Here is a 24,260-nt window from a genome sequence, read left to right on the forward strand (position 1 = left end):
GGATGGAATTACCTCAGCTCCGAACTCAGGCAGAAGCAGTCACTTTCCGATAAACTGATGGGTCTCTTGCCTGGGGGCTGCAATGAGTCTGTCCGGTCTCTGAACTCCATCGCAGGGCACAGCTGGCGGGGCGGTCGTGAGCAGTTTCAGCTCTGGGGTAATTTTTCATTTATTTGCTTATTAACCCTGAGGTTATTTTTGGGTCATAGCATAATTAAAAGCAACTGATTTATCCACTGTTGCTTCCATATTATTTATTTATAGTTCATAGCTATATATACAGTGTGTTCCATATTTAGTATATTATGTTATAATCGCAATTAAAATAATCGTATTTAAAATAACATACAGTGACTGAGGCCTCATCTGCATGCAGGATTTAAAGCCTATTTATTGTCATAGCTATCAATATTAATAATAATAAGTGGAAATTGTACAGCAACAAATCTGGCTTAGTCTAGTTAGTTGACTTCAATGGGACTGTTTTCATGAGTAAAACAATAAGCTTGCCAATGTGAGTGATCCTACAAGATCAGGCCTTTAATTAAGCTTGATAAAGGGGATTTAAAAGTCCACTTTTGCACTGCTTAAGTTAATGACAAAACTCATTGATTTCAGTGGTGTCCTATTGCCTATTACTATTTCATTGGTTTGGTTTGCACACACAATTATTTTTCATTATTATGTTATTTTGATAGCTCCCAAAAGCATACTAGGTGCTAAACAGGACAAATAATGGGTCAAGATCCTGCAAATATTTATGTGAGTAACTATATTCTTGACTTCAATGGGATTATTCACATGAGGAAAGTTAGGATGGAGCTACACAGGAGCTTCTTCACTGGATTGGGGCTATACTGTTGCACGTGTGTTCACAGAAGCACACTCAGAGCTGTACATATAGTTTCTCTTTATATATATCCTGATGGCAGTTGTAGGCCGGTCGGGTGGGAAAGGACTACATCTCCCAGCATGCAGGGGAAGAGGGAGAGTACGGCCGCGTTAGGCAGTAGCTGAGAGGCTGATATGTAAAAAGACTACGTGTCCCGGCGTGCACCGGGGTGGGGGTCTGTGGAAGAGCCGCGCTCTGGGAGCAGGACTACAAGGGCCGGCATGCACCGCGCTGGGGCTCGTCTTTAGGCTAAGGTGCGAGGGGAAAGACTTAACTGCTGTTGCTCCTGAGCCCCAGGCTAGGAGGGGGAAATGGCGGGAGAGGGTCCCGGAAGCGGGGAGGGGGTCTCTCCGCTGAAGCAGTGCCTGATCCGGCGGAAGAGCCAGCAGGAGCACCACGGGGTGGCGGCCTCCTGCCTGCGGGAGCTGCGGAGCAAGGGTGAGGGGGAGCGGGGCAGGGATCCTCTGGGGGAGGGGATGTAGGTGATGTGGGGAGGGATCCTGTAGATGGAGGGAGGGGCAGCCTGTAGGAGAGGGGCGGGGCAGGGAAACAGTATATGAGGGAGAGCCTGGGAAGAAGGGGCTGGGGCCTGAGGGGGGTGTGCTGGGGGCTCGGGCATGTTTGTTTCAGCCCCTCTCCCCCATCATACTGTGCTGCCTACATTACTCCAGTGAGCCCTTCCTGTTGTGGTGGCCCCTTCTTTTCACAGCTGGGCAACCCCACGTTGGCATTGTGGGGAGGAATAGGGCATAGGAAACGGTGTGAGGGAGGTGCCGTGTGACTGGGAGGGTGCCGAGGTTAGGTAGAGCAGTGGCTCTCAACCTTTCCAGACTATTGGACCCCTTTCAGGAGTCTGATTTGTCTCGTGTACCCCCACGTTTCATCTCATTTTAAAAACTACTTGCTTACAAAATCAGAGATAGAAGTGCAAAAGTGCCACAAAACATTACTGAAAAATTGCTCACATTCTCATTTTGACCATCTAATTATAAAATAAATCAATTGGAATATAAATATTGTACTTACATTTCTGTGTTTAATATATAGATCAGTATAAGCAAGTCATTGTCTACATGAAATTTTAGTTTGTTCTGACTTCGCTCGTGCTTTTTATGCAGCCTGTTGCGAAACTAAGCAAATATCTAGATGAGTTGATGTACCCCTGCGGTAGCGATTCCCTTTGTGGACTGTGGGTAGGCTGCTGGGAAACTGTTTTATTTCAGTACTGAAACTGGCACTGTGCCACACTAGCCCATTCTGCTTCCTGTTGCGGGTCTCTCCACAACTGGTGCTGGGCATCAGCACCTTGGCATCATGTATTACATTCCTGAGGGGCTGCACTTGGGAACTTTCCCTGGGCAGTTATCCGTTCAACACATGGCTTTAAGATTATGAATTTTAAATACTGTCGAAACCAGGCTTTGCCCATGAAATGTGATACCTGGCATTAATAGCTGCCTGGCTTATGAGTGGTGTGTGTGTGTGTGTAGAGCCCCACTGCTGGTTTCTTTAGGTTCTAGGAGGCTGGCAGAGTTAAATCTCCCACATGCCCAGAGGCACTGAGCTATCAGGTCCCACATACATCACTGTAGATGCTTCTCAGATAAAGCTCATGTCATGTTAAAGGTTAAGCTTTGTAATTGCATTAAGGATTTTTAAGCTCCATTAGAGATGAAAATTGTTTGGGCTAAATCTATACTATTCCCTTCAGAGAATACAGGCTGTGTGTACTTGTCTTGTGCTCTTCTTTAAAATGACTAGGTGGATTTGTATTGCATATGCAAGTAAAAATGACTAAAAGCGTATTCTGATCTCTTAAGTCTCCTTGCCCCTGTGGGTTCCCCTCAACTGCCAAGGTGCTGATCGGCACTACAGTCACTTAAAACTGATGACAAGCTATAAATGTGTATTGCTGGACAAGCCTTGAAACCTAGTGCAGTTGGAAAGGCCTTTTTATAGATTTGTGTTACCTGGTCTGGCTGGGGGAGCTCCAACCCAACCTCTCTACACCCACCTGTTTCTCCTTGATCTATCCAGCAACATTTCATGAGTCTGTATGTCTGACTTTACCACGTTTTATGTCATAGACCAGGAGACTAGAGGATTAAAATTGAGGACCTGTCCTGGTGTCAAGATAGGGAGATTTGGAAAATGTGTAAGTGAAAATGTAGTTTCTAGGCTGCTCGGCCTAGGGTGAACACCCAGGAAAGGAGGATTTTTTTGAGCTTGTATCAGGAACAGCATTAAAAATCTGTATTGATGGAGACAAATTAGTAAACATAAACCAGAGAAGAGTTGATGTACAGGACCTGCATGTGGACAGAGGCCAGTCACTGACCTGACCTAGCAGTAACCCCAAAGAAAATTTGTGTTTATCATATGTGCATAAAGGACAGTGTTTTTGCCTTGCCACGCTTCCTTCTGCCTCATGAAAACACTATCTTCTGCAGCCTGTGACATTCTGGCCATTGACAAGGCCTGGGAGCCCATCACCTTAGTTCTGGCAGAGGATGGCACCATTGTGGATGATGAAGATTATTTCCTGTGTTTACCGCCCAACACCAAGTTTGTGGCACTGGCCAGGAATGAAAAGTGGACCAGCAGCTACACAGGTACAGGGCTGGAGGGGAACTTATTGTGACGGATTCCCCTCCTCCCTCTTCAGGGTGCCACCTGGGACTGAGGTCCCACTGAGCCTGCCTGACCCACCAGCCTGGGCTCCCTTTACAGAGGCAAGCCAGCCAAGCCCTCCCTCAGGCTTCAGACTGCACTTTACCAACACACATAAAGGTAGGGACACACCCAGCTGCAGAACTTACAGGCTGCTGAAGTCAGCTCTGCATGGGATGATTCAGCTAAGGCATTGCCCAATACTCAAGTGCACCCTCCCCCCAAGAGGGTAAACCCAAAATTGTACCGTTTTGCGCTACACAGAGAACTGTACAGTGTAAGCTCATGAAATTCGACCCCTCCTTCAACGTGGAGAGGGATATACAAAGCTTTCTGCCACAGGTTATGATTTCTACACACAGTGGTTTTAAACAAAACAAAAGCAAGTTTATTAACTACATAAGATAGATTTTAAGTGATAGCAAACAGATCAAAGCAGATCACCTAGCAAATAAAACACACACACAATCTAAGCTTAATATATTAAAGAAACTGGTTATAAGTAGGAAATCCTCACACTAAATGTTGTTTTAGGCAGATTGCAGAGATTCTTGAAGGCAGTCTGCATTTGTTTGCAGCTTAAAATTCTAGATATTCCTTTCACAGGCCAGACAACCCTCTAGCCTGGGCTCAGCCCTTCTCCTCTAGTCCAGTATTTTTGTTCTCAGGTGTTTCCAGCAGTCCTCTTTCTTGGATGGGGAATCAATGAAGAATGACCAAACCCTGATGATGTCACTCCCCTGCCTTAAATACTTTTTGCATGTGGTGGGAATCCTTTGTCTCCCAGGGTGATTCCCATCCCCGGTCAGTGGAAAAACACTGGTATCATCATGGAGTCCAGTACCAGATGACTTGGTTACATGTCCCTGCAGCCATAATTCAGAGTCTGTTTGCAGAGTCCCCAGGAAGACTTTCTAGGAAGGTGGGAGATTAGCATCTTCAAAGACCGGTTGTTTTTCCTAACTCCCCTTCCCAGCGAGCCAGCAACACTGATTGCATTCTGTCTAGTGGGTGTTCCTCAGGTATAAACACATTTGTAATAGTGTATAGACAATATTCCTAACTTCAGTTCCCAAAATGATACATGCATTCACGTAGGATAATCATATTCAGTAAATCATAACCTTTCCAATGATATCTCACATGCCTTATCTTGCACAAAATACATCATAATTATGCCATACTCATATCATCATAATATCACTATGAAGAATATGGGGCATAATGCCACACTTATGTCTTAACTTTCCAGACACCAAGACCTCCACTGAAGATAGACTGATGACTCTGATGGAGGCCTACTTTAAGTTACAACCTCTGCACTCCCTCTCCTCAGGCTTGAAAGGAACCAAGTATTACGGACATAGTGATATTGGTCCTTCACCCTCCTATTCACTTACAGAAACTCACTTGTGCTGAAAACTGAGAAAAGGGCAGTGGATGATGATAATTAAGGTGTGGGGAGAATAGCAGCCAAGATTGAGGTGTGAGGGACCATTCTTTCTTCACAGAAATTCTTGACAGACACCATGAAAAAAGAATTTTAAAAAATACTTTAAATGTTAAACACCCCATTCTCCCTGTAATCAGTCACACAGACAGGTCAGGGCAAGAGGCTGAGTCCAAAAGGCTAATGATTATTTCCTGGAAGCAACATTTTGAACACATTCTAATTCTAGTGTAGATTTCATAGCTGTGATTCCAACTCTGAGATAAGAAAACTCCAAAGCTCAAAGCTAAGAAGCTGTTTAATTTACCACATTTATCTCCTGTTCAAGAGCTTTGTCCATACACCCCCTCAGTAAGGGCTGTTTAGATTTTGTTGTTGTGATCTTTGCAACCGTGAATTTTTCCACTCTTATGACTGTGGTCATTTCTCATGTGTCAGATGGGGGCACAGCCTGGCTCTCAAGGGAGTCCATAGATGAAGTGGACTGTGGTGAAGAGAAGTGGAAGCATCTGGCGAGACAGCTGAAGGATGACCTGTCCAGCATCATTTTGATGTCTGAGGAAGACCTCCAGGTATAATGAGAACCCATATGTCACACTTCTCTCCTTCTTTCAGTTTCCTCACTAGAGGGGAGAGGGTGGAATCTTAGAAGAGAAAAATGCATCAGTTGGTCCAAATTCAAATTCTGTTGACTTGGCTCTGGTGCAGGAGTGAAGTTCTGCTCTTGGGGAAATGTTCTCCCAATGGAATGAATAGGCTTTTAAAAATGACACTATGTAAATTAGTTTACACACACAACACACTGTCTGTTCTCCATTTCCTCGCTCACTTGATCCAGCATCCCTCCTCTCAATGCTGACTCTCATCTTTTCTACCTTCTCTCCCATATTGATGCTGTATCCCTACTTTTTTTTGGTTCTTAGACAGACTGATTCATCTCTCATCCCACATTTTCTCATTCCTCACTAAGCTCTTAGTTCCTTCCTATAGGATTTGCATCCTGGCCTCCAACTACACCTGTCCTTTTTGTTTGTCTTGCACTTTGGTCTTTGGAGGGGTTTGGAAGACTTGAGTATTGGTTCCAAGAAAATGATCAGCTGCATGCCAGAACTCTTCCTACCCCTTAACATCTGCACATAATAGGATTTGGTCTTAATGATTGTCACTTGTAGTACACATTCAGCAATATGGATCAAAAGTTACTTTCCAAAAGCCAGTCCTGTTGGTGTTGGCATGTCTCACTCAAACTGATCAGTGGTGTTTTCGCTGTGGAATTGTTAGAATTTCTCTGTGTTGTTCCAAAAGTAGGTGGTGATTTCACACCTGAGAGGCCTTTGACTGCAGGTAAAGAACTTTGGCTTGTGGGAGTGCCAGTTAAAACCACTTATAACCTGGCTGACTTCACTTGGAAATGCTTAATAAAACTTTCTGTATCCTTGCAAGGTTGAGACTTTATTTCTCTGTACATGTAACTTGGGAGATATGCCATCTTTACAGCTCTGTTGTAGTCAGTCCGATAGAACAATCAAAATGAGGCTTACCTAAATCGGTCCATGTAGCAGGACTCCACTGTTTTGTTTAGGTTCTCATTGATGTACCATGTTCAGACTTGGCCCAGGAGCTTTCCCAAAATCAACCAAAAACCCAGATGTTACAGGATACTCTGCAGCAGGCGCTGGACAGACGAGAGGAAGAACGCCAATCCAAACAGCTCCTGGAACTCTACATGAAGGCCTTGAAGAATGAAGGCAGCATTTTAACTAAGGCATCAGGTAAAGAGCATGAGCAACTTTCCAGAGACATCTGAAAAGGATGGGGAAATGAGAAAGCTCTATAAGCCATTGCTGCTGTGAAGGAGCTTCTGGTGACGCTGCAGTAGTTGGTGCAAACTGATCAAACCGCATTCCCAGCCCTCCACTTGTGTTCATGCTGCTGGCTAATGTTAAACACTGTCTCCCTGCTACTTTTCAGAACCTGATGCTGCACCCAGGGAGGAGATGAATCTAGTCGACACTGATAGCAGCAGTGCAGGTGCCTCCACCAAAAGACCACTCAGTAGCGAGATCCTTATTGCACTGAAAGAGAAACCTGCCCCAGAACTCAGCTTAGACAGTCAGGATTTAGAGGTTGGTAACTTTGGTCTTCACCATGTTCTAGACAGGCTGACTGGCATCTCCCTGTGGAGAGAGGGGATGTGGGGGAAACTGCCCTTTCACCTCTGGAGACCCAACTGTTGCTCTAGTTTAAGGCACAAAGATAATGAGATTTGGTCTTATTTCTCTCCACTTTATTAAACCCCAGTACAGTATATCTTTTGTTCAAAATCCCAGCACTGTAGAACCTTGCGCAGCATATACTTCGTCCATGCCTGGAAATCCCCTGTGGTATCACCTTTTCTTTTTCCCAAGCAGTAAAATTACTCAAATACCCTTCTCCCCTGAAAGGAACCTATCATGGGAACTTGTTGTGAGCTTTGTTACAATTCATAGGAAATGGCCACCAGGAGTTCAAACTAAGACTGTTTTACGAGCTAGCTCTTTGAATGCAAATCTGCATTTAGCAGTATTTTTTTTTATATTATCAGGCCAGCATAAAGGTCCCAGTAAAACAGAAAAACAATGTAAATAAACCCCTATCTTGGAAATGTGAAGATTTCTAGAATTGCCTCTCATCCTGAAGAGTTTTCATCTTGGTTGCAAGGACCAGTGACTTCCTTGTTTGCTTCTTTCTACTGTAGACAAAAGGAGTGAAAATGTATTGATTTGGTTTGTCTGGAGGTAAGTCATTCAGGCACCTGCTGGTCTTTTCAGCTCCTAACTTCCAGATGCCAAGTAGAATTAAAAACAAGTTAGGCTTGAAAGGTAGAAACTTTAATTGAGAGAAGTGTGAAGCTCAAGAATAAATGTGTTAGACCCCAGTGAGTTTTTGGTCTTAATTAAATATACCAAATCATTGCTAGTGTTTCAACAGTTCTCTCATGGATCCACCTATTTTTACTGGGGGGCAAGGGGGTTCAGTTTCAGAGGAGTGTACCATTAGGGGAAATTCTGGCTGTTGTAAAAGACAAGGTGTGGGGCACTGAGGATTAGCATGTCCAACTTTTTCTTTCACAGCTGGTTTTCAAGGAAGACACAGAAGCCTTGGCTCTGGCACTGAGCTGGGATAAGGAGAAGACTGAAGCTCTCCAGCAGGCCTGTGATCAGGAGCTCTCGAGGCGCCTACAGCAAGTGCAGGCTCTACACTCTCTGAGGAGTATATCAAAGGGCAAGAAAAAGCTGCCCTGGGGAGACTGGTTGAGTTCAAAACGCAAGAAGTAAGAGACTTTACAGCACTCCTGCTGGCAATGCTTTAAATGTCAAGGAAACATGGGTCTCTTGTGTATTAGAGCCAACACAATCAAATGGTGTGTTAAATTCCCCAAGTACCGGTTTGCTGGTCATACTATGCCCTGCCTCTAGAGAACTAAAAACTGGGCTTGTCTCTGCCTCTGTGTTAACAACAGATAGGTTTAATCCCTCTAGTGATAGTCTAGGATCTCATGTAACCAAAGGCTTTATTTTTTTTCCAGAGTAGTGGTTCTTGTCCAATAACTTCTGTAAACACAACCCCCCCACACCCCGGTAGTCCATCGATCTGATGATGACAAATCTGAGCAAGTCATCTATTGTTGGTCTATACAAGCCAATTCTAGAGGTGCACATTTGGCTGCAGATGGTGCATGGGAAGTTCGTATTCAGTGGGTTGTGCGCTGCTGGTGCTCTGTGACGCCATTCGCGTGCCTCTTGTAGATGTCGGCAGCTGTCTCTCTCAAATGCGATGCAGATATTTCTGACTGTTGCACGCCACTGTGTTCTGTCGCTGGCGGCATCAAGGTCCCTGGGTTTGATACTGCTTTACTGCAGATTGGCTTTGATGGTGTCCTTGTAATGTTTTCGTGGACGACCTATATGCCGGATGCCCTGGGAGAGCTCACCATAGAGAAGCTGGCGGGGGATTCTGTTGGCATCCATGCGGCTGACATGACCGGTCCAACGTAGCTGTGACTTCATGATCATCATTTCGATGCTTGTCATTTGGGCTCTCTCGAGGACCTCAAGATTGGGCACTTTGTCTTGCCAACGGATCTTCATGATGCTGCGGAGGCAACGCACGTGGAATGCTTCGACACAACCAGTGTCCTGCTAAATGTTGCATTAGAGAGAGAGATTTTGAATGCAGGACTGGGAGCCAGATGCTCTTCAGTTCTAATCCTGACTAACCTTCTCTGGGGTCTCAGGCATCTCACTTGTCTCTTCCCTCCCATCTTTCAGATGTGGGGAGTTACTTACTCAGAGGGGTATTGTGAGGCTAAGCCTTGGTGTATACTTAAGTTTTACTAGCATACCTATGTCAAGTGGGAGGGGGGAAAAATCCCACCCCCTAACCAACATAGTTGTGCAATCAATGGGCCAACTGTAGGTGTATTTCTACTAGGAAAAGAATTATTTTACAGGTATAGCTTACTCCAGTCAGGAAACTGGTTTAAGCAAGAGAACTTTTGCTAGCATAAGCTGCATCTCCACTTGGATATTTGGGTTTCTTCTACCCATATACTGGCAAACCCTTTCAAGTATAGACAAGGCCGAAGTTAGAGGGCACTTTGAAGACTGCTGTATGAGCATGAGGGTTTCCACACCAAATTCTGAGGCTGCACAGGAAAGTGCAGACCAGCACGCTCTCTTCAGATTAATTTCTACACAGAGTGCAACAGTGAGAGATGCAGTGTTCTTAGTGCCTGTTCCTGGTGAGGTTTATTACAGTTTGGTGTAGTCATTACTGCCAGTGTGCAGAGTTTTTCCAGCTACCACTTTATGTGGCATTGACTGAGAACCAGCCTGGGATCCAGGGACTTGAGGTTCAAATCCTGGTTCTGATAATTTCTTGCTATGTTACTGACCAAATCATATTTTAACCTTTTGTGCCATTATTTCCACATGCTATTACCTCCCCCCTGTGGGAGGAGAGTGAAAACTGATACTTGTAAAACATGCTGAAAATTAAAATGCTTGTTTTTTAAAGGGCTTCAGAGAGCAAACTTCATGTTTGGGCTTGTCTATATTCCTATCTTTTATACAACATCATGACAGTTCTTATTGACTGACGTATTTTTTTAAAATCATTTGAAACACTTTTTTTAATGGAGAATTTTAATATTAAAAGCATATTATACTATTAGGCTGTTTGTGATGCTCACACACACTGCCTGGCTTGTTGTATATCTCCAAGAACATGACTGTCTAATTACTGGAAGCACCCTGATATCACCCAAGCACCAAGGGGGCTGCTTGTCTCAGATTTTTTGTTTTTTTTTTAATTGCAGTGTTTGTGGCAATTAGCCTCCCCAAAGGTGCCACTTGGCTTTGACCCACATTAATGTTGGTAACAATGCATTAGCACATACATGCTCTGTTCTATTGATAGTTCTGTCCTAGGAGAGCAAAAGATAAAAATGCTGAAGCATTTAAAAAAGAGGCAGTAAATGTTTAATATACACAATTATACAGTATTTCCAACACTGCAAAACCAATTAATCTAACATTAGGTTAAGCAGTGGAGTAGATAATTCACTTAATGTATAGCGAAGCAGAACATTCAGATATGCCCCTTGTGTACAGATGTTGCAATCTAGTTTTTAATGAATGTGCCATAACTACATTTACTATAGTGATAATGAACATAACCTCGAACCAGTTCTAGTGTCTCTGATGTAACTTGAGCAAAAATCTGCTGTCTTATAGGAAAACTAAGTTTAACTTTTATTTCCTACAAAACCATGCTGAATCTTAATTAGGACTAGATCTGACTTAAGGGTGTCACTTACATCTTTCTAATTGAAAGGTATTACCTAGACTTAAACCTGGGATCCCGATTGCCCAGTACTTACTGAAGTGCTCTCTCATCTCTATGAAATAAAAGCTCATTCTTGGCCTGAACTGCCCTTTTCTTTTACAATGGAACAATGTGTGTCCCTGAATTGGGCAGGGAAAACAACTGTTTGTCACAATACTTGTCTACCTTCTCACATTGTAAGCAATTTTCCTGCCACAGTAGATGGAGTTTTTCTCCTGTTGTAAGCTGCCATAACTGTATTGAATGTTGATTCGGGATAGAACATATGCATCTGATATACTACTCAGACAAAGCCATGCCTTTTTCAACTGTGTAAAGATAATTTACTCCTGAGTACAAATTCAGCAATGAATTAGACCAGACAGCACCATGCTTTGTCAGTTTACTGATTCTGCTACTGGGCAAAGAACAGTTGAAGGCTTGCCAGATTTTTTATTCTAAAACCTTATTTTCTGAGGGGTACAATTCATGCAAAGCTGAAACTTAGCAAGCAAAAGTTCATCCCAGTTTGGAAATCCTGTTGGCCTCCATTTATGTAAGAGAAACAAAAGTTGCTCTTTATAGTTACCTTTCATATTATAAATTTATTGCATGCCATTTTAAGTATGAAATGTGCTATCCTTTATCTGTTGTCTAACTCATTGCAGATTGTACTAGGTCCTTTTGGCTATTAAGTAACGGAGGCCACACTGCTCTATTTTTTAGTAGGGCTGCAGTGTTGCGTTTTATCTAGTTTTTCCCCACTCTAGATTAAAAAAAAAAAAAAAAAAGACAATAGAGGTCTTAAATTGCTTTCCACCCTATATACTGTTATATGCAGAGCCATGGGCAGGGCTCCTTAAACCTGTAAAGCTCTATATAAAAAAGACGGTTACTCACCTTTGTAACTGTTGTTCTTCGAGATGTGTTGCTCACATCCATTCCAGTTAGGTGTGCGCGCCGCGCGTGCACGTTCGTCGGAAACTTTTTACCCTAGCAACTCCAGTGGGCCGGCAGGTCGCCCCCTGGAGTGGCGCCGCCATGGCGCCCAATATATATCCCTGCCGGCCCGCCCGCTCCTCAGTTCCTTCTTGCCGGCTACTCCGACAGTGGGGAAGGAGGGCGGGTGTGGAATGGATGTGAGCAACACATCTCGAAGAACAACAGTTACAAAGGTGAGTAACCGTCTTTTCTTCTTCGAGTGATTGCTCACATCCATTCCAGTTAGGTGACTCCCAAGCCATACCTAGGCGGTGGGGTCGGAGTGAGAAGTCGCGGCATGGAGCACTGCAGTTCCGAAGGCCGCATCCTCTCTCGACTGCTGGACCAGGGCGTAGTGGGAAGCAAAGGTGTGGACCGACGACCAGGTCGCTGCCCGACAGATTTCCTGGATGGGCACACGGGCCAGGAAAGCCAGCGACGACGCCTGCGCCCTGGTAGAATGCGCAGTCACACGGCCCGTAGGGACATGGGCCAAGTCATAACAGGTCCTGATACAGGACGTAACCCACGAGGATAACCTCTGGGAGGAGATAGGAAGCCCTTTCATACGGTCCGCTACCGCCACGAAAAGCTGGGGGGATTTGCGGAAGGGTTTGGTCCTCTCTATGTAGAACGCGAGAGCTCTACGGACATCCAGCGAGTGGAGCTGCTGCTCCCTGCCTGAGGAGTGAGGTTTTGGGAAAAAAACCGGGAGGAAAATCTCTTGGTTGACGTGGAAGGCTGAGACCACCTTGGGTAGAAAGGCAGGGTGTGGTCTAAGCTGCACCTTGTCTTTGTGGAAGACCGTGTATGGGGGGTCCACCACAAGGGCTCGGAGTTCCGACACCCGTCTAGCTGAGGTGATAGCTACTAGAAAGGCAGCCTTCCAAGAGAGGTAAAGCAGGGAGCAAGTAGCTAACGGCTCAAAGGGGGGCCCCATGAGCCGGGACAACACCAGGTTAAGATCCCAGGTTGGAGCAGGGGGACGGACGTTAGGGAATAACCGTTCCAGCCCCTTAAGGAATCTCGACACCGTCGGGTGAGAAAAAACGGAGCGACCGTCCGCACCCGGGTGAAAGGTGGAGATAGCTGCCAGATGGACTCGCAACGACGATAAGGCCAGACCATGTTCTTTGAGGGACCAAACATAATCTAAGATTTCGGATACCGAAACTTCCATAGGGCGGAGATTTCTCTCTACGCACCAACAGGAGAAGCGTTTCCATTTTGCCGAATATGTGGCTCTTGTGGATGGTTTCCTGCTGCTCAAGAGCACCTCTCTCACAGGCGTGGAGCAGCGCAGCTCGGAACCAGTTAGCCACGCAGGAGCCACGCCGCTAGGTGCAGCGACTGCAGGTCTGGGTGACAGAGGGACCCGTGGTCCTGGGTAATCAGGTCCGGATGAAGGGGCAGGGGAACTGGGTCGGCTACGGCCAAGTCTAGCAGCATGGTGTACCAGTGCTGTCTGGGCCATGCCGGGGCCACCGTGATCACACGAGCCCTGTCTCTGCGCACCTTCAGGAGGACCTTGTGAACCAGAGGGAACGGAGGAAACGCATAGTACAGGTGGGTCGACCACTGGATGAGGAAGGCATCCGCTATCGACCCCGGCTCCCTGCCCTGAAAGGAGCAGAACGCTTGGCACTTCCTGTTCCCCTTGGACGCAAAGAGGTCCACCCGGGGATAACCCCACCTCCGGAAAATGGAGAGAGCGACGTCCGGTCGAAGGGACCACTCGTGTGACAGGAAGGATCTGCTCAATCGATCCGCCAGCGTGTTCCGTACTCCGGGAAGGAAGGAAGCCCTGAGGTGAATGGAGTGGGCTACGCAAAAGTCCCAGAGTCGTATCGCCTCGAGGCACAGGGAGGAGGACCTGGTGCCGCCCTGCTTGTTGATATAATACATGGTCGTCGTGTTGTCCGTGAACACGGCTACACAACGACCCTGAAGCTGATGACAAAACGTTTGGCAAGCAAGGCGGACCGCTCTCAACTCCCTCATGTTGATATGTAGCCCCACCTCCTCCTGGGACCATAGGCCCTGCGTCCGCAGGGTCCCTAGGTGGGCCCCCCAGCCTAGATCTGAGGCATCCGTTGTCAGGGATACCGAGGGCTGAGACGGGTGAAAGGGAAGACCCGCACACAATACGGACTGGTCCACCCACCAGCCGAGGGAATCTAAGACCTTCTGGGGGACTGTGATTAACATGTCTAGCGGTTGCCTTGGTCTGTAATGACTGATAAGCCACAGCTGGAGAGGCCTCATGCGGAGCCGAGCGTAGTCGGTCACAAAAGTGCACGCCGCCATGTGGCCTAACAGGGTTAGACATGTCCTCACTGACGTCAACGGGGCTGACCGCAAGCGTTGAACGATCGCCGCCATGGTCTGGAACCGCTGCCGAGGCAGCGAGGCCCTGCCCACAGTGGCGTCCAGGACGGCCCCGATAAATTCCACCTTCTGAGTGGGCCTCAGGGTGGACTTGTCTGTGTTTATCAAGAGGCCCAGACTCGCAAACATGCCGGTGATCACGCGGACATGGCTGTACACCTGCTGTTCCGACGTGCCCCGAATCAACCAATCGTCCAGATAAGGGAACACGTGGACACGGTTGCGCCGAAGAGGCGCCACGACAACTGCCATGCATTTTGTAAACACCCTCGGGGCCGTGGACAGGCCAAACGGGAGGACCGCAAATTGATAATGACGAGCCCCCACAACGAAGCGGAGGAAGCGTCTGTGGCGTGGCCAAATGGCAACGTGGAAATACGCGTCCTGCATGTCGAGGGCGGCGTACCAGTCTCCCGGATCCAGGGATGGAATAATGGTCCCCAGGGATACCATGCGGAACTTCAACTTCACGAGGTATTTGTTGAGTTCTCGCAGGTCGAGGATAGGCCTGAGGCCCCCCTTGGCCTTGGGGATCAGAAAATAGCGGGAATAAAACCCCTTGCCTTTCTCGTTTTCGGGAACCGCCTCTATAGCTCCTTTGCTGAGGAGCGTCCGCACCTCCTGCCGAAGGAATTGCTCGTGAGAGGGGTCCCTGAAGAGGGACGAGGAAGGAGGGCGGGAAGGAGGGAACGAAACAAACTGCAGGCGGTACCCCGTCTGCACCACGCTCAAGACCCAGCGGTCCGATGTTATTTGGGACCACGCCGGGAGGAAAAACGAAAGGCGGTTGGAAAACGGAGGGGAAGGATCCGTAGGGGAAACTGTTACTGCGCCCTCGAGCGCACCTTCAAAATGAAGGCTTAGGACCAGGCGGGGGTTTTGAGGAGCCTTGGTTCTGCCCCCCTTGGTTCCCCGACTGCCTGCGCCTCCCGTTCCTGCCGCGGCGCCTGTAAGGGTCCTGCCGCTGGCGGAACTGGGAAAACGGCCGACGGTGCTGCTGTTGTTGCGGCCTAAAGGGTCTACGCTGTGTCACGGGGGTGTGCATCCCGAGGGACCGCGCAATGACCCGGTTGTCCTTTAAACTCTTAAGTCTGGGGTCTGTCTTATCGGAAAACAGGCCCTGGCCTTCGAAAGGAAGGTCCTGTATCGTGTGCTGGAGCTCTGGCGGAAGGCCGGAAACCTGCAGCCAGGAGATGCGACGCATCGTAACTCCTGACGCGAGGGTACGCGAAGTCGACGGGTCAAGTGCCGCCTCCATTAGGAGAGTTCGGAGCCTCTGATCCCTCTCCTTTTTTGTCCTCGGCTTAAAAGCCTTACAGATGCGGCACTTGTCAGATCTGTGCGATTCCCCGAGGCACTTCAGGCACGCTTCGTGGGGATCGCTGGTAGGCATGGGCTTCTTGCAGGCCGCACACTGCTTGAAGCCTGGCGAAACAGGCATGAGCCTGGCGCCCGGTGCCGGGAAGGGCTAAGCCCCCGGCAAGAAACTACTTAACAGCTATTTACTAAACTATCTACTTAACAATACTAATTAACAACTATATAGAACTAGAGATAAGCGATAAACAAGCGATAGAAACTAGGAGAGCTAGGGACGTGGAGGACAGCTATGCCGCGCTCCACAGTTCCAACGACCGACACGGCGGTAAGAAGGAACTGAGGAGCGGGCGGGCCGGCAGGGATATATATTGGGCGCCATGGCGGCGCCACTCCAGGGGGCGACCTGCCGGCCCACTGGAGTTGCTAGGGTAAAAAGTTTCTGACGAACGTGCACGCGCGGCGCGCACACCTAACTGGAATGGATGTGAGCAATCACTCGAAGAAGAACTATAGTTCCATATAAACACATTTGATCTTGCAGAACTTAATTGATTGACTATAGACCTACCACAGCATGACTTCCAGAGTACTCTGAAAAAAAACAGGTATGGCTGCTTCCTACAAACAAGGTAACAATTAGACTCTCACTTAATCTAGGACAAAACACTTTACCTGATACAGACACAAAATAAATGCAGCTTATTCAGATTTTCCAGATGTTTTGGACCTACTTTTCTTATTCATCTAGCATTTAAAACACTCCCAGATGTTTGCCTTGCGTAAGTTTGAGATTCAAGTTTGGTTGATAAAGGTGACTAGTATTGCTATAATATATTTAGACTTCTGTAAGGCATTTGAATTGGCATTGCCCAACATTTTGATTTTAAAAAACTAGTGTTACAAAATTAACATGGTAAACATTAGTGAATTAAATTGGCAGATAGGTCTTAAAAATGTAATTGTAAACAGGGAATCGGAGTGGGTATGCATGCAGTGGGGTCCTACAGGGCTTCATTTTTGGCCCTATGCTATTTAATATTTTTATCAGTAACCTGGAAAAAAACAAAATCATGACTGAGAAAGTTTGTAGATGACCCAAAAACTGTGGGAGTGGTAAATAACAGAGAGGACAGGTCACTGATTTAGAGTGATCTGGATCTCTTGGTAAACTGGGTACAGGCAAACAATATGCACTATAATATGGCTTAACTGTATATGTCTAGGAACGAAAAATGTAGACCATACTTACATGATGCAGGACTCTATCCTAGGAAGCACTGAGAGAAAAAGATTTGGGGATTGTAGTGGATAATCAGATGAATATGAGCTCCCAATGTGATGCTGTGACCACAAGAGCTAATGTAATAACTGGGATGCATAAACGGGAATCTCAGGTAGGGTAGAGAGGTTATTTCACTGCTGTATTTGGCACTGATGTGACTACTGCTGGAATACTGCCCCAGTTCTGCTGCCCATAATTCAAGAAAGATGTTAATAAATTGAAGCGGGTTCAGAGAAGAGCCATGAGAATGATGAAAGGATTAGAAAACATCTTATGGTGATACTCAAGGAGCTCAATTATTTAGCTTAACAAAAGATTAAGGGGTGATTTAATTACAGTTTATAAGAATCTACATGGGGAACAAATATTAGCTCTGCATTCTAGCAGAGAAATGTATAAAATGATCCAATGGGTGGAAGTTGAAGCTAGACAAATTCAGACTAGAAACAAGGTGTACATTTTTAAAATTGAGTACTTGATAACTGGAACAATTTACTAAGTGGTGGATTCTCCATCACTGACAATTTTTAAATCAAAATTGGATTTTTATAACTGAAAGATATGCCATAGGAATTATTTGGGAAAATTCTATGGCCTGGGTTATAAAGGAGGTCAAACTAGGTGATCACAACAGTCCTATCTTGCCTTGGAATCTATGAAGCTTACTTTTAATTTATACTAAACAGTAATGTGTCTCATGTATAGGTTAATGTTGACACAAAAAGCAAACTACTGGTAGTTGTAACAGCATTAAAGAAAGATACAAGTGCAGATATTAGAAAAAAACAACACAAACTAGGTCTTCCAAGAAAACTTTAAGAGAAGTGAAAAGTCTTTTCCAGAGCAAGCTCTACAGTAATATAGTATATAGTAGGTGGTTGTACTAGATAATGGTATGAATAACTTAAGGAACAAGAATTAAAAAAAAGCATGATCCTTGCAGCTCCTCTATAGATAATGCCATTGTAACTATTTGTTAAACCTGCTCATGCAGTCCCTCCTCCCCTTAGAGGATTTTGGGAAAATGAGAACTGCAGGATCAGACCAAAAGTTGTTGGGCAGTTGACATTCAGCCTTTTATCTGAACTGTAGTGCAAATAGTAACAACTTAGTACTTTTCAAGAAGCTCAGTCCTTATGTTTGCGCTCCATTTCAATCACAGAATTATTTTTATCTACACAGTTCTATTCAATTTTTATTAGAGAATGAGGATGGGGAGAGTCTAACCCACACTTATTACAAAGAGACAGTGCTTGTTCACGTCAGAGACCATATTCATCCTGATTGAGGCAGCTGTTGCTAAAGTCACTCTAAAATAGATCTTCAGGAAGCTATTTTGTTAGCAGGGGGACTTTTCCCATGCTCGAGGTTGATGAAAGGCAGATCTCTCTTGCCAGTTGGCCAGCTGTACCTCCTCCTCCAACTGGGATATCCAGACAGCCAGTGCAGAGAGGAAAGTGAGCAAGGTGCTTCTCTTTGCATCTGTCAGTTCCTGGAAGTACTTGTAAAAAAAGAAAATTATTAAACTTGTGGGGAGAAACCCTTCCTCCAGGTGAGAGAGGGCAGCCTAAAGTGTGGCTGAAAGGCACATCCTGGCACAGAGAAGGAGGTCACATAGCACTTATGTCTGTACTCCCAGTAACAGTTGCCCACTGTTTCTATTAATGTTTTTCAGCAACGCTGGGGCAAGCTAGCAGCGGGTAAAATCTTGATTTCCCAATTACTGGTACTTTTTTTCGCATGCTCTGAGTCCAGCAGTGAGACATTAGGGGGATACTTAATGTTTATAAAACACTGAATTCCTCATTTGAAAAGAGCTGTTGCTGGTCACAATATTACCTTTAAGTCAGCACAATAATTCAGTTTTCATATGGAGAGGTAGAGCCATATAATGATAGCTTAGGCATCTTAAAGGAACACCACCTGGAAATCTAGTCAGATATTAAGAACTAAAAGATACTGCACCTGCCAATTTCTTTGGTCAAAAAATCATCTTCCTTTTTGTTTTAATATTACTTTCTTTTCCCTATTGCACGAGACCAAGGCAAACAAGCTGCTTATATAAAAGAAATGGAAACTGCATACACAGTAAACTGACTTTTTCCTCTGTAATATTTCAATTAATAGTAGTCTTAATGTTACTTGCCCCAGCAGGTATAAAAGACAGAAGCATTATTTTTAATCTGTGTCCTTTTAAAAATTCTGTTACTGTCTTCAACATCCTTTAAATGTCCCACCAAAAAAATGTCAAGAGCTGTCAGCTAATAAACTACCAAACTACAATGCTGTAGCTCGTTCTATAATTTCAATGAAAAATCCTTTTTTAATGGTCAAGTTTATGTACTGGTTCTTGGATCTTTTTCAAAAGAGTATAGTAAATCAAATACTTAAAGCTGAAAACTCTTTAAATGGCTAATTTAATGACATTTTTTAGAAACCAGTAAAAGCATTCAATTATCTTTATAAATTAAGGCACTTTTTTAGTGTAGACATATATAGGCAGCTAAGTGACTAGGCCATTATGTTACTGAAGTATTCAATTCAGAGTCGAGTTCCCTGTCTGGGACTGACAAATCTCTTACGGCAAGATAGGATCATTTATCATGAAAGATGCTAACGCACTTCAACAAACTGCAGCTCCATTGAGTTGCGACCATTTCTGGGGTGGAGGAAACAGCAGCCAACTGACATGATGATTGTATGTGTATGTTGGGGAGGGGAAAGGGGGAATTTTGGTCAGAGACAACTGATCAAGCCATTATGCTTATTGAATTTCCCTAGGACTTTAATGTCAGGGGAGCAAAGAGAGGACCCCAGTGTTGAAGATCTCATCTAAATGATGTATAAACAACATGATACAAACAAGGCAGTTATTGTACTACCAAAGTTTATGCTTTTAAAGGCAGGTCAGCCTCTGAGGAAGTACCAAATCCCCACTAAAGTAAGGAGTGGGATAAACAAGAAGAGGAAATAGAGAGCACAGAGCAGAAAAAGGGGGAACTACAACAAACCAATGCCTTGGGTTCTCTTGTTATTAGATCCTGGCAATTTGAGTACCCTGGGCCCCCAGATGATGAACTGTTGTTGTTCACCTGGGTACAGTAAAAGGAAAAAGAATGAATAACAAGCATTATAGACATAATGGTTTTGTATCCATTCTCAGCTTACCTTGCTGTCTTTCAATATGTGTCTTTCCTGTACTGGATGTGCAGCAGCCCCCATCATCCAGGAGACAGAAGTCAGCAGGAGAAGAAAACAGGCGCAGTGGTGGATACATGTGGAACGCTGCCTGATACAGCTCTGCAACAAGCTACTTCCCTGCCTTGCAAGTTATCTTTTTTTCCTTTGGGCAGGAGCAAAACTTCCAGCTCAGTTATTTTAATTTTCAGCAGCCCCACCTTTTCACATGAAAAAACAAAGAGCAATTAACTTCCCAACAATACATTGTTGGGATTTAACCCTTAATTAGAGCTTCTGGATTGTGCTGCTATTAAGTGTGAATTTGCTGTTAATTTAAGATGCATATGCATTGTTTGCTAAAAAAAAAAAAAAAAAAAAATCCTCACCATTATTCCTATAATGACCAGGCAGTCTTGAGTACAAAATAGGGTGATTTAGCTGCAAATGATTCATGATTGTGGATTTTGTGCAGGGGTTTGGTGATGGGAGGAGAGGCTGCAGAGAGACAACTTAAAAGCAGAAGCACTGCGCCTTATGCTATCCTGAATGATCAACATTTAACCTCTAAACAGGGCCAAGAATCCTCCACTGCAGCAACCCACTGAAGTCATGGGTTTCAAAAATGTAATCATTACTGCATCTGAGCAAACTACATCCTGGAAGTTTTTTCTTTTTTGTGGTCACCTAGTCAGAAAGAAGCTGCCCTGGCTGAATATCCTCATAGAGTGACATGTCCTGAGTTGCCCACCTAGCCTCAGTGGTTGTCTGTCTTCCTAGGACCATGGCTGCAGACTCAACACTCTTCAAAGGGACCAGAAACCTTGGGAATGGATACAGCGCTGCTGGAGGGTCTATCAGAGAAGCCTTGCTTTGTTTAAAATAAGTTTGAGATCACTTACAGTTAATGTAAACAACTGAGCTGTTTTTGATCTTAGTGCTGTGAAGTGTAACTATATCACTTTCAAAGGTTTCCACATTCTCTTCACAGAAGTGAGCAGTAGCATCCCAACAGTTCTTTGAAGATTATGTTAACAGGCAGCTAGAATGAAATCTTAAAAATGCTAGGGATCCAAAGAGAGCATCTAAAAGGAGGAGGATGCAGTTTGGATCTGCCTGAAGTTCTTTGGGTGAGCATATGAGGCTCAAAGATTCAATTTCTTTCCTGCACCACAACCCAACCCAACAATAGCTGGAACCTTTGACAGACTGAGTATAATTTGGATCAAGGAGTCCTAGCAGTGATTTGGCGTTAAAGGACAGAGCTGAAGGCATACTGGTCTTTTGGTTTGTGAATGTAACCAACATATTTAAATTTTATACTTAATAGTTTGCATTTTAAAGAGATTTGCCAATATTAACTAAATAGCTGCCACCAGTCATGAGGTGTATAGGCTCTGTCCAGCAGTTGGCAAGGAAAGGGTTAACCTGCCTTGGGGAAGCATCTATCAGCCCAGAGTGCAGGAGTTTCCAGGGAGGGCAGCTGTGTAGAATGAATTATTTCCTCCTTCCAGGCCATTATAAGAGGGGTATACTCTGCAGACCCAGGATCTCTAGCGCTTTGCCTACAGTATAGAAAATTTGTGTGCTGTGCCTGGACCCCGCCCTCCCACATGCTTAATGTCCACCTAGTGCTCCAAATGGTTTACATGCCTACTAAATATAGCTAGATTGATTAAGCTTGCTTTCAGCAGAACTAAACACCAGTTTAGTCTGCACAATGTAAGTGCTAGTGTGGATGGCACTAAAATAGTACCCATAGTCTTCTGCCTACTGTCCCACAGGGTACTACAGCTTTTTCAGAATCTGTTGTTTCTGCAGGCCTCGCCAGGAACTGTGGGAGATGTACCCAGAGAATACTGACACTGTTTAGAACAGTGCTAGTGTGGAATAGTTCAGAACACTAATCAGCACGGGTCTATTCTCCCCCCCTCTGTTCAATTAGGAACAGTTAATCCTTTAATTTAGATGGGAGAGTAATATTAGGGAAGGAAATAATACTCAGTCATTCCTGACTCTTAAATTCTGTGCTCATTTCTATAATGACGGATGATTATCCCCTTTCTAGAGATGGTAAAACTAAAGCTGAGAAAGGTTGCACAGAATCACATGACAAGACAATATCAGAACTGGGAAGAGATTTTAGAAATCCTGATTCTGAAGCCTCTTCTCTAATCAGTAGTCTTTGCTATTCTGCTTTCAGATCATAATTCTAAAAATATTATCCTATCTCTGCAGTCTTGCCAACTCTGAGCATTTAAAAATCATGAGTCATGTTTATTTTTAAAAAATAGATTTGGGGTTCTTTATATTTGCCTTCTAGTTTCTGGGTCTTATAGGGTACACTTGGTCATATTTTCAAGCTTTTTTCCACAACCATGAGGGCCTTTTTTTTTTTTATTTAAATTAAAACAGAGATTCTTATGAAATCACTTGACTCCAGGAGCTTAAGCTTTACAAAAAACACCAAATATCACAGATGTTCACAACACTGTCTCAGTTGCCATAATGCTAAGATGCAGTTAAAGAGAACTCCATGCTGAGTGCCATCTGAAATAGTAGTTTAAAGAGACTCACTCCTCATGGAGTCAGTTCCACCCAAAAATTCAACAGCTGAAGTCTTCCACAGCTCATACAGGAACAAATTCACACAGCACCAGAAGTTCTGTGGAGCAGACAGTATCAAATGGCAGATCAGCCTCAACATTAGACACTTCTATGGACTTTATAGCCTCTTTCTCATAATGGCCAAATAAATAATCTGATTTAAAAAGTGAATAATTTAAATATCACACGGAGTAGTAGGAGGACCCAAATGATTAGAAGATTGAACAATGTCAATGGCACAAATGTTCTTAAGGATATAACCACCAGGGGCTTGGGGTCATAATAAGCCAATCACATGTTTCAGAATTCTAAATATTTCTGATCTGGTTGGCTTGTATAGTGGTGAAGAGCACTACCCTACTATGACTCCAGTTTAATTTTCAGACATAATCCCTAATTCCCAGCCCCTCTGAAGGTGACAATGCTATGGAGGGGTCACACTCAGCTAAATAGTGATCCCCCCTACTGGTTGCTTTGAAAGCAGCACTGAAACTCAGAAGAGAGGCTTCCTTGGTATGGGATTCAAACTGCTATTTCAAAGTTCACTGGGGACTGTAGGGACCTTTGAGGAACAAAACTTTTGTGGAAGCTCAACAATCAGTCTTAGCTAGAACAGAGGGGCACAGAGAAATTCCATTATGAATGTCATTTTTTCCCTGGAAAGAGAGTCTTATGGTGATATATAACTCATCCAGACAAATCTTTGAGCATATATCCTCTTCCCACAAAAACAGGCCAAGGAAACGAGGTATTTGTTAATTTGGGAGAGGCATCTGATTGGTATATTCAACGGTAGAAGTGCAAGGATTCATTTCATTTACTGTTATATAGGAATTTTGAAATAATAGAAATGTAGGGCTGGAAGGGAGGTCACCAAGTCCAGCCCCCTTCACTGCAGCAGAACCAAGTAAACCTAGACCCTGACAGGTGTTTGTCAACCTGTTCTTAAAACCCTCCAATGATGGGGATTCCACAATCTCTCCTGAAAGCCTATTCCAGAGCTTAACTACCCTTAAGAGTTAGAAAGTTATTCCAAATACCTAACCTAAATCTCCCTTGCTGCAGATTAAGCCCATTACTTCTTGTCCTACCTTTGGTGGACATGGAAAACAACTGATCGTTGTCCTCTTAATAACAGCCCTTAAAATATCTGAACACTTACCAGGTCTCTACTCAGTCTCCTTTTCTCAAGACTCAACATGCCCAGTTTTTTTAACCTTTCCTCATAGGTTAGTCTTTTTAAACCTTTTATCATTTTTGTTGCTCTCCTCTGAATTCTCTCCAATTTATCCACCTCTTTCCTAAAGTGTGGCGCCCAGAATTGGACAAGTTATCCAGCTGAGGCCTCACCAGGGATAAGCAGAATGGGACAATTACCTCCTAGGTCTTACATATGACATTCATCTTAATATAGCCCTGAATGACATTAATCTTTTTTGCAACTGCATCACATGTTCAAATAGACACAGGTTCATTGAGCTGAGAAAGTCCATAAGGCAGAGCGCTAACTGGGAACAGCTCAGGATGACTGAGCTGCACAAGTCTAAGTTCTGGAAAGGGCAGAAAAGAAGCTACTAAAGAGGCCAGTCTTATCCCCCTACATATTAGAATGAGAATAATTATTT

General features: G+C 44.6%; 1 protein-coding gene and 1 long non-coding RNA gene across 8 annotated transcripts; one reads left to right on the forward strand and one right to left on the reverse strand.

Moving 5' to 3' along the window:
- Positions 1 to 64: 64 nt before the first annotated feature.
- On the forward strand, positions 65 to 22,384 carry DFFA (DNA fragmentation factor subunit alpha). 7 transcript variants are annotated; one of them, XM_030537404.1, is made up of 8 exons: positions 1,112 to 1,330; positions 3,343 to 3,457; positions 3,558 to 3,682; positions 5,451 to 5,584; positions 6,595 to 6,784; positions 6,984 to 7,138; positions 8,126 to 8,325; positions 20,064 to 22,382. In XM_030537404.1, exons 1-8 carry the CDS (start codon positions 1,204 to 1,206, stop codon positions 20,278 to 20,280), a joined length of 1,263 nt encoding a protein of 420 aa, XP_030393264.1. In that variant the 5' UTR covers positions 1,112 to 1,203; the 3' UTR covers positions 20,281 to 22,382. The 7 variants fall into 7 exon arrangements, with proteins under 7 accessions (XP_030393269.1, XP_030393270.1, XP_030393264.1 ...); XM_030537406.1 differs by having other exon boundaries at positions 20,015 to 20,231; XM_030537407.1 differs by lacking the exon at positions 20,064 to 22,382 and adding an exon at positions 16,111 to 16,383.
- LOC115636822 lies at positions 17,650 to 20,091 on the reverse strand. Its single transcript, XR_003997079.1, has 2 exons — positions 20,020 to 20,091; positions 17,650 to 18,352 (listed from the first exon to the last, which is right to left on the reverse strand). It is a non-coding gene; the product is annotated as an uncharacterized LOC115636822 (long non-coding RNA).
- Positions 22,385 to 24,260: the final 1,876 nt, after the last annotated feature.

Source organism: Gopherus evgoodei, chromosome 18 (assembly GCF_007399415.2).
Source record: "Gopherus evgoodei ecotype Sinaloan lineage chromosome 18, rGopEvg1_v1.p, whole genome shotgun sequence".
Taxonomy (NCBI): Eukaryota; Metazoa; Chordata; order Testudines; family Testudinidae; genus Gopherus; species Gopherus evgoodei.